The sequence below is a fragment of the Lepus europaeus genome, chromosome 11, assembly GCF_033115175.1.
Source record: "Lepus europaeus isolate LE1 chromosome 11, mLepTim1.pri, whole genome shotgun sequence".
NCBI classification, from domain to species: domain Eukaryota; kingdom Metazoa; phylum Chordata; class Mammalia; order Lagomorpha; family Leporidae; genus Lepus; species Lepus europaeus.
The window spans coordinates 20,703,623-20,719,028 of record NC_084837.1 but is presented as its reverse complement, the minus strand read 5'-3'; the positions used below and the strand labels follow the sequence as shown (position 1 = coordinate 20,719,028).

General features: G+C 39.9%; 1 protein-coding gene across 7 annotated transcripts in view; it reads left to right on the top strand.

The window, feature by feature from the left end:
• The first annotated feature begins 325 nt into the window (after positions 1-325).
• The window catches only part of KTN1 (kinectin 1), an 87,116-nt gene continuing 72,035 nt past the window's right edge, over positions 326-15,406 (top strand). For all 7 annotated transcript variants that reach the window (XM_062205069.1, XM_062205073.1, XM_062205072.1 and 4 more), the window contains exons 1-4: positions 326-875; positions 5,748-5,885; positions 8,484-8,654; positions 9,935-10,065. In XM_062205069.1, coding sequence (XP_062061053.1) covers positions 356-875; positions 5,748-5,885; positions 8,484-8,654; positions 9,935-10,065 — 960 coding nt within the window. In that variant the 5' untranslated portion in view covers positions 326-355. The remainder of the gene's footprint in view (positions 876-5,747; positions 5,886-8,483; positions 8,655-9,934; positions 10,066-15,406) is intronic.

Here is a 15,406-nt window from a genome sequence, read left to right as displayed (position 1 = left end):
TAAATACTCAGACCAGAAGTGAATATTTGGTAGGGATAATGAACAATAAAGTTTATTTTCCCTCCCATTAGGATATTTCACATAACTTAAAAATGGAAGAACTTGTTACAGTTACTCTTTCTAATTACCACTCATTTTTCTTTCATAGTCTATTTGATTTGTAGTTGGCAAAGTGATCAAGTATGTGATTTAAACAACTAACCTATTTAAATTTGTAGATTAGGTAGGTTAGGTCTGAAATGCTACTTTAAACGAGCAGATGATTTGTAAACTTACTTTTTATAAAACTGAAGTCATTTTTTTTTTTGTTTCCCCCTTTATTTAGGTTTTAAAGGATCACATTAACAAAAGCACCATGGAGTTTTATGAGTCAACGTATTTTATTGTCCTTATCCCTTCCGTCGTTATTACAGTAATTTTCCTCTTCTTCTGGCTTTTCATGAAAGAAACATTGTATGATGAAGTTCTTGCAAAACAGAAGAGAGAACAAAAGCTTATTCCTGCCAAAACAGATAAAAAGAAGGCAGAAAAGAAAAAAAATAAAAAGAAAGAAATACAGAATGGAAACCTCCATGAATCTGATTCTGAGAGCGTACCTCGAGATTTTAAATTATCTGATGCCTTGGCTGTAGAAGATGAGCAAGTTGTGCCTGTTCCATTGAATGTGGTTGAAACTTCTAGTGTTAGGGAAAGAAAAAAGAAGGAAAAGAAACAAAAACCTGTCCTTGAAGAGCAGGTCATCAAAGAAAGTGATGGATCGAAGATTCCTGGCAAAAAAGTAGAGCCCGTCCCAGTTACTAAACAGCCCACTCCACCCTCCGAAGCTCCTGCCTTAAAGAAGAAACCAGGGCAGAAGAAGTCTAAAAATGGAAGCGGTATTATAATCTATTTGACTTTACTGCATGATTCTGTTTCTCCTAATAACTTTAGGTCTTTGCAGTTTAGACACTTCGTAAAATATGCACACTGGAGGTTAAATACTGATTCTGAAACAGAGATGATTATTTTCCACTGATGGATTTACTTTCGTTAATATTAGTTGCTGTAATGATGATCACGAAACAGCACTTAAAACTGAACTTTATATTATAAATATGGGAAAAACCCTTAATGGGGTATTATAAAATACAGCTTTGGTAGTTTTACTAAAACCACCAAGGACCTGTAAATATCAGCAGTTAGAAATTTCTACATTTATTTCAACAACACTTTATAATCAATGTAATAAGAGTTAAAGATGAGAAGATAAATCATAGTGTCTTTGCGTTTTGCAAACATTTATCACATAATTGTTTTATGGTGGACATTGTGCTAGATATTAGGTTAGGAGGTGAATGGTGCATTTTCAATGTCACTTGCTAGCTATAGACACAAACATAAACAGGTCATTAGAATAGAAAATGTTTAGTCTAACGATCAAGGTTTGTCTAAACCATTGTGGCAATTCTGAGGTAGGCACTCAGAGCATGTAATGCCTAAAAGTAATTTTATAAGTTTGTGTAAGTTTGAGCTAGTTTTTTTTTTTTTTTTTTTTTTGTGGATGGGGACAGTCACCCCTCTGGGTCCGTGGGTTCTGCATATTTGGATTCAACCAACCACAGATCAAAAATATTTGGAAGAAAGTTGTAGTGAATGTGTACAAAATTTATTTGGTTGTCATTCGTTCCTAAGCAATATAGTAAAACAACTATGTGGCATTTACATTATATTAGGTGTGTAAGTTCTACACAAATACTACACTATTTTATATAAGGGACTTGAGCACCTGTGGTTTTGGGTATCCTGGGCAAAGGGTCCTGGGGCTAATGCCCTGTGGATATCAAGGGACAACTATACAGTGGAAAGGGCTTGAGAAATGGTGCAGTGATGTGTGGAACTGCAGATAGTTTGCTTGTATGAAAGGAATTGACTTGTTTGTTAACAGAACTTGTGGTGTGTTAAAATTAGTTGTATTGAATTTTAAGTATTTGCTTGCCAATTGTAATCAAGGCATAGTACTAGAGAAAGAAAAGTAAGTACCACATGTTTTAGCGGAGTAGGAAGACATGTAAGGCATTACTACAATGTGATTTATATAGATATACACAGCATAGGAGAAACACAGAAGCCAAAGCAGCTATTTCTTAGGAGGACAACATATAAATTGGGTCTTTATGACTGAATCTCTTCACCAAGCGAATAGGGAGTCTTACTCCACAGTGACAGAACAGCATGTGTGAAGGCAGAGATACAAAAGTACGGTATTATCATTGAGCTGTTTAAAATGAGAGTGGTAGGGAACAACACTGAAAAGATCGCAGTGCTAGATAACGAAGATTTTTGTATACAGTGTTAAGTAGCTGGGACTTTGTAAGTTGCAGCCACTGTTTAGATTTTCAAGCAGATTAATTACGTGGTTACATTTACATCTTAGATTTCCTTGTCAGAAAACCTTGTGAGGACAATTTTCATGGGATAGTATTTGATGTAGGTCAACCAGTTAATAGGTCATTATAGTTTTCCAAAGTTAAGATGTAGAACTAACATTATAATAACAAAAATACAAAATAGACATACAAATGACAAGACTGACCTCTTTAGGTAGGGGTATGGCAGGTGAAGGAAAAGACAGGATCAGTGCTGATCTCCCAAGTTCTAAAGTCAAGGTCAGCAAATTTTAACCTGTGAGCCAAGTCTGGCCTGCCTCCTAATTTTTACGACCCAAGAACTGAGAATAGTTTTTACATTTTAAATGGTTGGTTAAAAAATTGAAAGAATAATATTTTGAGAAATGTGGGAATTATGAGTCAAACCTCAGTATCTGTGTTTTTTTTTTTTTAATTTTTAAAAGTTATTTAAGAGGCAGAGACGGAGCCAAACAGAAAGCATCCTCATCTGATTGACTCCTCAGATGCCTACAACATCTGGAGAGTGGGAGGTGAAACTGGGAGCTGGGAACTCAATTCAGATCTCCAGGAGGATGGCAGGAACCCAGCTACTTGAGCTATCACCACTGCCCCCAAGGTTCTCCATTAGCTAGAAGCTGGAATCAAGAGCTGGGAATTGAAGATGGGCACTTTGATGTGGAACGAGGGCATCCTAACTGGTGTCTTAACTGCATGGCAAGATGTCTGCTCCCGTAAAGTTTGTTGATTGTAGCTGAGTCATTCATGTTCATCCAGACATGCCCAGCTTTTATACTGGAGTGGTGACTTGACTAGTTGTGACAGAGACTGTATAGCCTGCAAAACCTAACATTTTCACACTCTGCCCTTTTACAGAAAAAGCTTGGCAAATCCTTGGTTGTTATTAGCCCTAAGATAGAGACTATTAGAGGTTAAATGTGTTTGGTTCCAACACTTTCAGTTTGTCTTTGGCCATCTGCATGGAGAGCAACAGAGTGCAGTAGGGTATTTCAATACAGAGCCTAAGGCCTACGGTGTATATTCAGGAGCCATAGCGTGAAGGTAGTTGAAGTCGTTGGGTGTTCATAAGGTCATCCAAGGGAAATACCTAACTTGAAGATGACTCTGAAGAATACTGTTATCTGAAGTATTCAGTGGAAGCAGTTCACAAGGGAGACTTGGGGCCAGAATGGCATAGCTGGTAAAGCCTCCGTCTATAATGCAGGCATCCTACATGGGTTCATGTGCTGGCTGTCCCGCTTTGTATCCAGCGCCCTGCTAATGTGCCTAGGAAAGCAGCGGAGGATGGCCCAGGTACTTGTGGGCCTCTCCACCATGTGGAAGACCTGAATAAAGCTTCTGGCTTTGGCCTGGCTCAGCCCTGGCCGTTGTGGCCATTTGGGGAGTGAAGCAGTGGATGGAAGATCTCTTGCTTCCTCCCTCTTTCCCTCCCTCTCTCTCTGTAATTCTTCCTCTCAAATCTAAAAAAAAAAAAAAAAAGGATTCTCATGGGAGGTGATAAAGAATTTTGTATTTTGTTTATTTTTATTGTGGTAAGATACATAGAACATGGGGCCTTTTTAACCATTAAAAAATATTTAATTGAAAGGCAAAGAGGACAGAGATTTGTCATCTACTTGTTTACTCCCGAAATGACCACAACAGCTGGGTCTGTGCCAAGCTGAAGCCTGGATCTGGGAACTCAATCTAGGTCTCCCACATTGGCTGCAGGGCCTCAACTGCTTGAGCCACACCAGCTGCCTTTTAGGCTGTGCATGAGCAAGAAACTTGAAATAGGGAGTCAAGGCCAAACTTGAACCTCAGGCATTATTTTATGGGTATGTGGGCTTATCATTAGGTATCTTAACCATGGCACCAAATACCTGCTTATGTATTTATTTGTGTGTCTCCCTCTCTAATTGTTTCAGGGGGTAGTGGGAGAGACAGAGGGAGAGAGAGAGGGAGAGAGGATCTTCTATCTGCTGATTCACTCCCCAGATGGCCACAATGGCCAGGGCTGGGCTGGCCTGAAGCTAGGAGCCAGGAGCTTCTTCCAGGTCTCCTATGTGGGTGGCAGGGGCCCAGGCATTTGGATCATGTTCTGCTGCTTTTCCCAGGCCAATTTTAAGGAGCTGGATCACAAATGGAGCAGCTGGGACATGAACTAGAGCCCACATGGGATGCTGATGCTGTAGGTAGCGGCTTTACACTCTACACCTCAAGGCTGGCTCTCATTTTAACCATTTTTAAAGGTCCAGTTCATTCACATACTTGTGTAGTTACCACCACCTGCTATCTCTAGAACTTATGTTCATTTTCCCTAACTGAAACTTTATACTCATTAATAACACTAGTTTCACATTCTTCTTCTCCAGCCCCTGGCAACCACCATTTTATTTCTGGTTTTAGGACTCCCATCCTGTAGGAGCTTCGTATAAAATCACATTATGTGCTCTTTTTTTAAAATTTATTTTAAGATTTATTTATTTGAAAGTCAGAGTTACACACAAAGAGAAGGAGAGGCAGAGAGAGAGGGGTCTTCCACCCGCTGGTTCACTCCCCGATTGGCCACGATGGCTGGAGCTGAGCCGATCTGAAGCCAGGAGCCAGGAGCTTCTTCAGGGTCTCCCACGCAGATGCAGGGGCTCAAGGACTTGGGCCATCTTCTGCTTTTCCAGGCTATAGCAGAGAGCTGGATCAGAGGTGGAGCAGTCAGGACTTGAATCGGCATCCGTATGGGATGCCGACACTGCAGGTGGCAGCTTTACCTGCCACTGGGCTGGACCCCGTTATGTGCTCTTTTGTTGCTGCCTTATTTCATGTAACATAATGAAGAGGAAAGACTTTTTAGAAAGAGGTAGTGACTCAACAGTGTGAATAGTGAATAGTGAACCATATGAATGTTAATGAGTAGTCAGGCAAGGATTAATGGGATTTATTTGTAGGGTATGACATTTGGGACATGAGGTACCTGAGTTCATCCTTTTGTGTACTGGAAGAGGTAAAAATCAGGTTGCAGTAGTTGAGAAATGATCTATAGAAAAGGCAGTACAGACAAGGGTGTTGGAAGCTAGAGATAACAGGATGGAAGGAATCTTTATTTCCTAGGATGTAAGATGTGGGAAGCTTATAGGCCAAATTGGGCTGGAAGTGGCTTTGGAATGAGTTCTAAATGAAGAGGCAAGAACCTGAAAGGGTTGGTGTGGTAGAGTAAGCAAACTAGAATGAGAAGTTATTGGTGAGAGTTAAAAATCAGACCGTAAAATTGTAGTGTTACAGCACTTGAGACTTATGATAATTGTGTGTTTTCTGTTGTGTTCATAGTTTGCTATGATGATTGTTTTTCACTTATGTTTAATAAAGATGACCAGGATAAAAAGGTGGAAACTCTCATGGCATCTTCAAAAAAGCAAGAAGTATTACCCTCCCATCCAGAGACTAAACAAGAAAGTGGAACGGCAAAGAAGAAAGTTTCATCAAAGAAGCAGAAGACAGAAAATGGTGAAATGTGTAGATAAGTATTTTATAAATGCTAATTCTAGAAGAGTACACGAGGACAGGGACTGTGGAGACCTCATATGCTCTTAAATTTCTGGTAGTACTTATTTATTTATTTGAGAAGCACAAAGAGAACATTGAGAGAGATCCTCTATCTGCTGGTATACTCCCTCAGTGCCTGCAATATCCAGGGCTGGTCCAGGCTAAAACCGAGAGCTTGGAGTTCAATACCATCTGAGCTCTGGGGCTCAACTGCTTGAACCATTGCCTCCTGTGTCTCAGGGTCTGCATTAGGAGGAACCTGGAATTGGGAGTAGAGCTGGGACTCAAACTTAGGCATGGATGTCTTCACTGTTAGGCCACCCTGAGTCAATAGTTTAATGTATACTGTAGCAACTAATTCTAGTACAGCTCTAACATTCTCTTTAGCATCGTGGTTTTGTCCTGCCTTAACAGCAGGGTAGAGTATAAATTTGTGATGAAAAAAGTTATTTGAAAGTTAAGAAGGGCTCAGGTTTGGAAGAAATCATAATGTGAGGTTGGCATTGCACAACACATTAAGCTGCTGACTGCAATGCTGGCATCCCATTTGTGTGCTGGTTTGAGTCCTGACTACTCCATTTCCCAGTCCAGCTTTCTGGTAATGTGGCTGGGAAAGCAGCAGAAGATGGCCTAAGTACTTGGGCCCCTGCTGCTCACATAGGAGACTTGGAGTTCCAAGCTCCTGACTTTGGCCTGGTCCAGCTCTGACTGCTGCAGACTCTTGGGAAATGAACCAGTAGATGAAAGTGTGCGCTCACTCGCTTTCTCTCTCTCTCTGTCTCTGTACTCTCTCTGTAACTCTGCCTTTCAAGTAAATATATAAATATTTTTTTAAAAAAGTAAATAGCATACAAACTATATAGAAAAAAAATTCCTAAATATTTGTACCTTTAAATACCAGAGATTATGCATATGGGCGTTAGCTAGATTACTCTGCATTCTCTGCTATTTCCTAAACAAGATGTGCCTGGGTATATAGTAAGCATATTTAGTAAGCATATAGACAGAGCAGTCTTTTTTGTTAGGAATTTTCCAAAAGAGCTTGTCTTTGAAATTTGTGTAGATTAAACAAGTGATTTCTAGATAGTATTGGGCTATGGTATCAACCAAAGCAGTAAAATTGGAAAGGAAAAAAATGAAATTTTATTACTTGAATTAAAATTATGAGTTATAAAACATTAAGTATATGAGAGACATTACCCGAATATATTTAATAAAATTGTTAATATTTAACATTTAAAAATTAATTTAAAAACAGAAACAGAGATCTCTCATCCACTGGTTCACTCCTTAAATGCCTCCAACAGCCAGGGCTGGGCCAGACTGAAGCCTGGAGTTGGGAACTCAGTGTAGGTCTCCCACCTGAGTGACAGGGACCCAACTATTTGAGCTGCCACCTGCTGCCTCCAGAGTGTGCATTAGCAGGAAGCTGTCACAGGAAGTGGAGGTGGGACACAGAACCAGGCACTCTGCCAGTATGGGATGGGGGGGGGGGGGGGTGTCCCAAGGGATATCTTAGCTGTTGTGCTGAATGCCTGCCCCTAATATTTAAATTTAAAAAAATTTATTTATTTGAAAGGCAGAGTAACAGAGAGAGAAGAGAAAAGAGAGATCGTCTATCCATTAGTTCACTCCCCAAATAGCTGAAACAGCCTGGGTAGAAGTCAGGGACCCAGAACTTCCTCATCCTGATCTCTTACATGGGTAGCAGGGCTCCCCCCCCCCCCCCAAAAAAAAAGGCCACTTTTCACTCCTTTCCCAGGTGCACTTGTAGGAAACTAGATCAGAAGCAGCCAGGGCTTCAGCGTGGCTTGAATATGAGATGCCTGCATTGCAAGCAGTGGCTTAACCCACTGTGCCACAAAACCAGTTTCACACATTTAATTTTATATGAGAGAATTGTATCTGCAAAAAAGCTCTTTTTAAAAAGATAGGATGTAGAAATTTCCATCTGGGTCTGGAAATTTGAATCTCTAACCAAGAGACATCAATTTTGGAGGTCTTTAGGAATAAAATATGGAGGCTTCCTTCTCTATTTTAATGTTATTCTGGAAGTTTTGGGAAATGTAGTAAGATGTGCCATGGGAATTAGAAGCATAATTGTTAGAAATTAGAAGATACTTGCAAGGAACAATGACTGTGATTTTTGTATTTAATAAGTGAAAGGAAGTTAATTAAAAATTAATTGCAAGAAGAATTGAGCAAAGTACCAACATAAATAAAATTTAGTAGTTTTCTTTGAGCACTGATTAATGTGAATTGATTTTTATATTAAAACAAATGAAAAGGCAAGTTTGGATTTTAAGTACTGTTAAAGGAGATATGCTACACATTTTTAGATTATTTAAATTTTTTACACTGTTTACTATAAAGTAGTGAGCTGATGGTGCTCAATTAGAAATGTGGTTTTGACTTGTTAAATGATGAAGTAGGAATTTAAACAGCTAATATTGGAGCTTTGAAAATAAATGCATTTTTCATTAAATTTAAGTGTACTTGCATGTTGTTTAGTTTGTTTTTAAAAATTCTTATTATGATTTTGTTGAACTTAAATTGCAGTCTTGGTAGATGAACCCCTTATTCACGCAACTACTTATATTCCTTTGATGGATAATGCTAACTCAAATCCTGTGATGGATAAGAGAGAGGTTATTGATCTGATTAAACCTGACCAAGTAGAAGGGATCCAGAAATCTGGGGCTAAAAAACTGAAGACTGAAACTGACAAAGGTAATTGCAGAATGTTAAGATATAAAAACACACTTTTGAGTTCTGAGAGTGACAGATACATCTTCCCTTTCAAACAATGCATTGCAAACACTGATAGAATCTGTGTAGTGAACGGCTTCATGGTCATCTGCTAGTCCAACCTTGATTTTTCAGACCTGGACTCTGGCATTTGACTGGCACAAGGGTCCCACAGATATTTTGCTATCTGGGGATCTTTTCCCTACCTGTCTTCTATCAGATTTCAAGGTCATTGACAATTACCTTTTTTTATTGTTACTATTTTTCAGAGCTGTCTTCAGGTCAGAGCAAAATTATGTGGAAACGTAGAGTTCCTATATACCGCCTGTTTCCACAAATGCACACAGCAGGCTTTAAAAACTTGGAATGTAGGTGAAGGGTTTTGGTTTAACGGGTAGAGATTCTTTATATGGAAGTTGGTGTCTGAGGGCCGGCCCTGTGAGAATTGGGGTGGGTGAGTCCAGGAGCTTTGTGATGCATAGATTTTTGTTGTTCATTTATTGATTTGATAGGCAGAGATAGACAGACATAGCTTCCATCTGCTAGTTCACTCCCCCTATGGCCAGAGATAGACACAGACAGACCTTCCATTCATTCCTCTCATATGGCCAGAGAGAGAGATGCCTTCCATGTGCTGGTTCACTTCCCACATGACTGCAGCAGCCAGGGCTGGGCCATGCTGAAGCAAGGAGCCCAGTATTCCACCCACGTGGGTGGCAGGGACTCAATCCCTTGAGCTATCACCTGTTGCTTCCCAGGATTGCATTAGCAGGGAGCTGGATTGGAAGATGCTCTGATATCAGAAGTGGGTGCCCAAGTAGAAGTTTAGCCTGCTGCACCACAGTGCCCACCCCAAGGATTTTGTTGTGTGTTATCATTATCTTAGAGTTTATTTTTTCATCTATGGAATTTGTTTATATCTCTGAGGATTATTTAAATTGAATGGAAATATCATAAACATATTTAGTGCACATACTAGCATATATTAGATGCTTAACTGATTTTTAAAGTGAGGGCATACTGGCATTTTAGTACTTTTCAGTTTGAGAAAGCTTTCAGTTAATGTGATTATTCTGTATTATGGATGGTAAACACCTTCCCTTTGCTCTTGATTGGAACATTTATTATTTGGCCAGAAGTGTAAATCTGTTTTCTTTTGGTTATTGACTTTCTGGGCCAGAAATTCTAGGTGCTTACCTTTGCTGAGGTTATTGCTTACGTCTTTTAAAATGTCAACTCCCTGTTTTTTTTTCTTAATTAAGAAAATGCTGAAGTGAAATTTAAAGATTTTCTTCTGTCCTTGAAGACTATGATGTTTTCTGAAGATGAGGCCCTGTGTGTTGTGAACCTGCTAAAGGAGAAGTCTGGTGTGATACAAGACGCTTTAAAGAAGGTAAGTATATTTGTTGATGATATTTGTGAGCAGTAATTGGAAGTACACCAAACAGCACTTCTGCCAGAATGATCATTACCTACTCTCATCCCTAATACCTCAAAACATGGACACATCTAGAAGTTCTGTAGGACTTCAGAAATTACTTCATATACCCAAACTATTCAGGGGACTTGCGTAGTTTAATCATGCAACTTTTGAGTCATCTGATGCTTAATTGTGGCCAATAGCTTTAAACTAAGATTTCTGTGGCTTTAAAGCCCTTTGCCATTTGGACAAGGTGTACCCTGTGTTGCTCTGACTGAAGTACTGAACTGTAGATCAGATGATTTCTGGATAATGTATGTAGAATGTTTTTGTAATTGAGAATAGCACATTCAAAGAGCCTAGGGACTATTGGTGCTTAAAGTGTGTTTGTCTAATATTACCCTTCTAAAATAAATAATTTTTGTATGGCAGAGTCACTACTATGGCTGATAAAAAAATTGTAAAATCTCAAAAATCCTGTGGAGTTAATTTTGTATTCTTATGTGCCGGGCTCACTTACAATGCCACTTACACTCTAAATACTGGGAAAGGTGTTAAGTTTTCAAGCATTACTTATGTAAGATAAGATGACATGGTATTGAGTATCTAATATTAGATGATTAACTTAACTGTCCACAACACACAGGGCCTCATCTTCAGGAAACATCATAGTCTTCAAGGACAGAAGAAAATCTTTAAATTTCACTTCAGCATTTACTCTGAAAATGTAGTAAACACACATTTATGCCCCATTCCACCCTTTTCCACTTAGCTGCTTTAAAAGCTTAAGTGTTTCTTTCTTCTCTTTTTGTTTTTAAAGATTTATTTATTTATTTGAAAGAGTTACACAGAGAGAGAAGGAGAGGCACAGAGAGAGAGAGAGAGAAAGAGAGAGAAAGAGAGAGAGGTCTTCCATCTGCAGGTTCACTCCCCAGTTGGCCACAATGGTCGGGAGCCACGCTGATCTGAAGCCAGGAGCCAGGAGATTCCCCTGGGTCTTCCACCTGAGTGCAGGGTCCCAAGGACTTGGGCCATCTTCTACTACCTTTCCAGGCCATAGAGGAGAGCTAGATCAGAAGTGGAGCAGCCGGGACTCAAACCGGTGCCCATATGGGCTGCTGACACTACCGACGGCGACTTTACCTGCTATGACACAGCACAGGCCCCTTTTGTTCTCTTTAATATAAAGACCACTGTAGTCCAATCCATTACTTCTCACCTGATTTCCTGATGTAGTCTCCAAATTCATGTTCTGTTTTTCCTTTTAGCTCTCTCAGCTATTTTTCCATATAACTGTGAAGTGATTTTAGACAGATAAATCAGGTTTTGTTATGCACTGCTTTAAAAATCTTTCAGTGCCTTTCTCTCTCTACTTAAGACACAATCTTCCAAGCTCTGTAAGAGTCCTATATGTGTGTCTTTCTTAAACCTCATCTGATCTCATTGGATTCCCTTGTTATGTTGCACCCATACACAGTCTTCTCCAGTTCCTCTAGCATGCTAGGCTGCTTTTCTTCTGTCTCCAGCCCTGGCCCATTTCTGTCCATGCCTAATGCCTCCTTTAGGTCTCTGCATTAACACATCTTCTGGTATAAGGCAGACCCGAGTTCATAGTCTAAATTGTTTTTCCTGATGTTCTGTCTCATAACTGGAGTTTTTATCATAACATTGTAAGTCTGCCCTGACTTCCAAGTGTCTGTTAACAGTGCATTTTAGAAATTGTGACATTTTGTAAGGTTCTGTGCTTGTTAGGCCATCTCCATGTGTGCCTGCCAGTGGTGGCTTAGAGTAAACAAGGTATTTGGGGGTAATCAGAATATAAAGTGATAAACTCTAAATGACTTTGCATACACTGTTCGATCGTTCTGTTGCAGAGAACTTTTCTGGAATGAAGGATTTTCCTTTGGTTCATTTTATTTTAATTGGATGAGTACATACCTAAAAAAAAAAAAATGTTGGCTTTTTTTTGGGAAATTGGGAAAAGCTCCCAGCAGGAAAAATCCTCTGGCTGAAGTTAATACATTACTACCTAGCTGTTGGCTGGTGTTGTGGCTGCAATGCTGGCATCCCACATTGGTGCTGGTTCAAGACTGGGCTGTTCCACTTCAATCCAGCTCCATGCTAATGTGCTTGGAAAAGCAGAGGAAGATGGCCCAAGTCCTTGGGCCCCTGCACCCACATGGGAGACCCAGATAAAGCTTCTGGCTTTGGCGTGGCCCAGCCCTGGCTGTTGAAACCATTTGGGGAGTGAACCAGTGGATGGAAGATCCTCTCTCCCTCTCTCTCTTTAACTCTGCCTTGCAAATAAGTAAAATCTTTAAGCCAAATAAGTAAATAAATAAAACATTCCTTTTTAAAATTAAAAAAATTGCTTTTTAAAAAAGATTTATTTATTTATTTATTTGAAAGAGTTACACACAGAGAAGGGAGAAGGAGAGGCAGAGAGAGAGAGAGACACACACACACACACACACACTCTGGTCTTCCATCTGATGTTTCACTCCCCAGTTGGCTGCAATGGCTAGAGCTGCGCTGATCTGAAGCCAGGAGCCAGAAGCTTCTTCCAGGTCTCCTACGCGAGTGCAGGGTACAGTGGCCCTAGGACTTGAGCCATCTTCTCCTGCTTTCCCAGGCCATAGCAGAGAGCTGGATCAGAAGTGGAGCAGCTGGGACTCGAACCAGTGCCCATATGGGATGCCGACACTGTAGGCTGTGGCTTTACCCGCTACACCACAGCGCTGGCCCCAAAATTACTCTTTAAGTGTCTGCTAACTAAGGATATTGCTGGTGGCTTAGGGGGCAGCAGTAGTCATTTTATTGTTTGAGGCAGCTTTGAATTCTTGAGGCTGAGTGGTAAATGGGACTACTGTTTATTTTAGCAGGTCTAGGGAATAGGTCAGGCCTGTGAAAAGGCAGGATTTGAAACAGAGCAAGTGTTTTGAAACTGCTCACATTTCCCCCTTTCCTTGCTTGGAGATGTTTGGCTTTGGATGAGAGTCTTGTTCTTGATTTCTCACGGGGTGATTCTGTGCTCTACTGAAGGAACTCTGCCCTTGTAGGTCTCCTGTATCTTAGAAAGCCTAGTGAAATATAATTTCACCCTCTTCCCTGCCATAGAAACTGAGTCTTGTTCAGACCTTTTAATAGATTTCAAAGTCCCAGATGTCAGTGGATTCTCAAACCTAATAAAGGCACTTCAGAGGCAGAGCGAGGGTCAGTACAGGGGCAGTGGCAGAGAGCAGAGAGAGTTAGAGGACTTATTGACCAGTTACACAGAGCGGCTAACGAAGAGTCTAGAGTGACTGTTTCCTCTCCTGAGTAACCAGATAGCATGTGAGATAAAGATGTTGTGAACATTTATAGAGAGAAGAGGATGCTGAAAGGTGTTTTAGGCATCCCTTGTGCCATTTATGTGGATATAATCATTTCAGCCTTGAGTATCTGCTTCTCTGGAGTTGAAGAAAGGCTGCGAAGGGAGTGAGTTAGGAGGGCAGTCCGCCATCTCCACTGCATGCTTGTGGATGTGTATTCCATCAAGCAGCCTGTGCCAAGTGGGAAGGAAGCTCGAGCATGAATCCTCAGCGACACTGGCAGCTGGAGGGCAATAAACTCAGCACAAAGGACACTGCAGAGGAGCAGAAACACCGGAAGGTCGTGGAATCACAGACGCTTAGGAAGATAGAGAGTTCAGGGTGACGAGGGGTGGCCAGAGAGGTCATTAGTGTCTCCTTAGAGAGGGCAGGGTGGATAAGAACTGGAAAACTGGGTTTATGTCCTTAGTGACAGCAGCTGTGGTTTCATTTCAGAATTAGACTGTAAATAAATGACAAATGAATGGGAAAGGTGACAGCGAGTATCCACCATAAATAAGCTTTAGGTAGGAAGGGTAGAGTAGAGTGAAAGCTGGAGGTTGCACAGATGGAGAGGAGATGCTGCGTTGTGTGTACACATGCCCATGTGTTTTAAATGCAGAGTGTATCTTAAGATCCTAGGCTCCAAACTCAGATTTCCTGGATTCTAATCCAGCGTCCAACACTTTAAGCTTTATGGCTCTAAATAAATTACTGAACTTGACTGTGTCAGTTTGTTCTTCTCTAAAATGGGAATGATAATACATCTGTGAGAGTTAAATGAAATATATGCATACATGTTAGGTACTTAGAGTACCTAGAGTAACTGCTTGTACTTATAGTAATTGCTGGAAACTGTTAACTGATAATGCTTTTACCAGTGAGAAAATGACTGATTTTATTTATTATTTTTAGGATTGACCTTTAAATATACTTCCCTCAGTTAGGTCATATGCCCTTTAAATTATGCTGTATAAACGGGAGAAACTATCATTTTGCTACACTGCTGGTTTTTTTTTCGTTCTCCCTTTCACTTTTATTCATTATGGCATTTCAGTTTGCTAGATACTTGTGATACTTAATACCTGTCCCTTGACTACAATTCACATGTTTGTTTTAGTCTTCAGTTTATGGTGGGTTCAAATCTCAACACCATTTATTTTGTTATAGCTTCTTTATTCTGTTGATTGGCTCAGGTTGTTTTTTTTTCTGGAATTTTTTCAAGAAGGGATCATGGACACTATATTGTCCAAGTTGGGCAAGTAAAGATGCTTTCTTGTTGTTTTTTTACTTGAATGACAGTTTGGTAAGGTATAATATTCCTGTGTTTTACCCTCTTTCCTTGAAGAATTTTCTTGAATTTGTTGTTCACTGTTGTGTACATTCATATTGCTGGCTAGAGGTCTGAAGCCAGCCTGAATTTTGTAATCTTTTCCTGCATTTTTACCAGATTATACTCTCACAATGAAACTTTGAGTGATTAATCGAGTGTTTATTTTTTATTGGCCGTTTCTGCTCTCTGCTTGACTACATACTTCAAGAGACTGAGTTAGAAGTACAGCAGTAAATTCACTAAAATATGTCTTGACACTGATTCCTCTATTAATTTTCCCTTAGATGTAGCATGCCTTTTCAGTGGTTAGATTAAAAGTCAACTTTTTATTAATAACAGAAATGATGAGTATCAGGTCAGTGATAACAGAGCTAACCTGTCTCTTCTTAACTTCTATTTCTCAGTCTTTGTAAAAACAGAACAGTACCTAAACAGAGAAAATCGTTTTTACTTTTTATTTACTTGTTTGCATCCTGCAACTCTCTGGCCAGTATTGTGCTTTTAGGACCGTGTCCTTTTCTGTTTGCTGCTTCTGATTAGATTTTATTTCTGAGACTATTAATTTTATTCCACTTTGATTTTTTTTCTTTAGATTTATTTATTTGAAAGAGTTACAGCGAGAGAGAGGGAA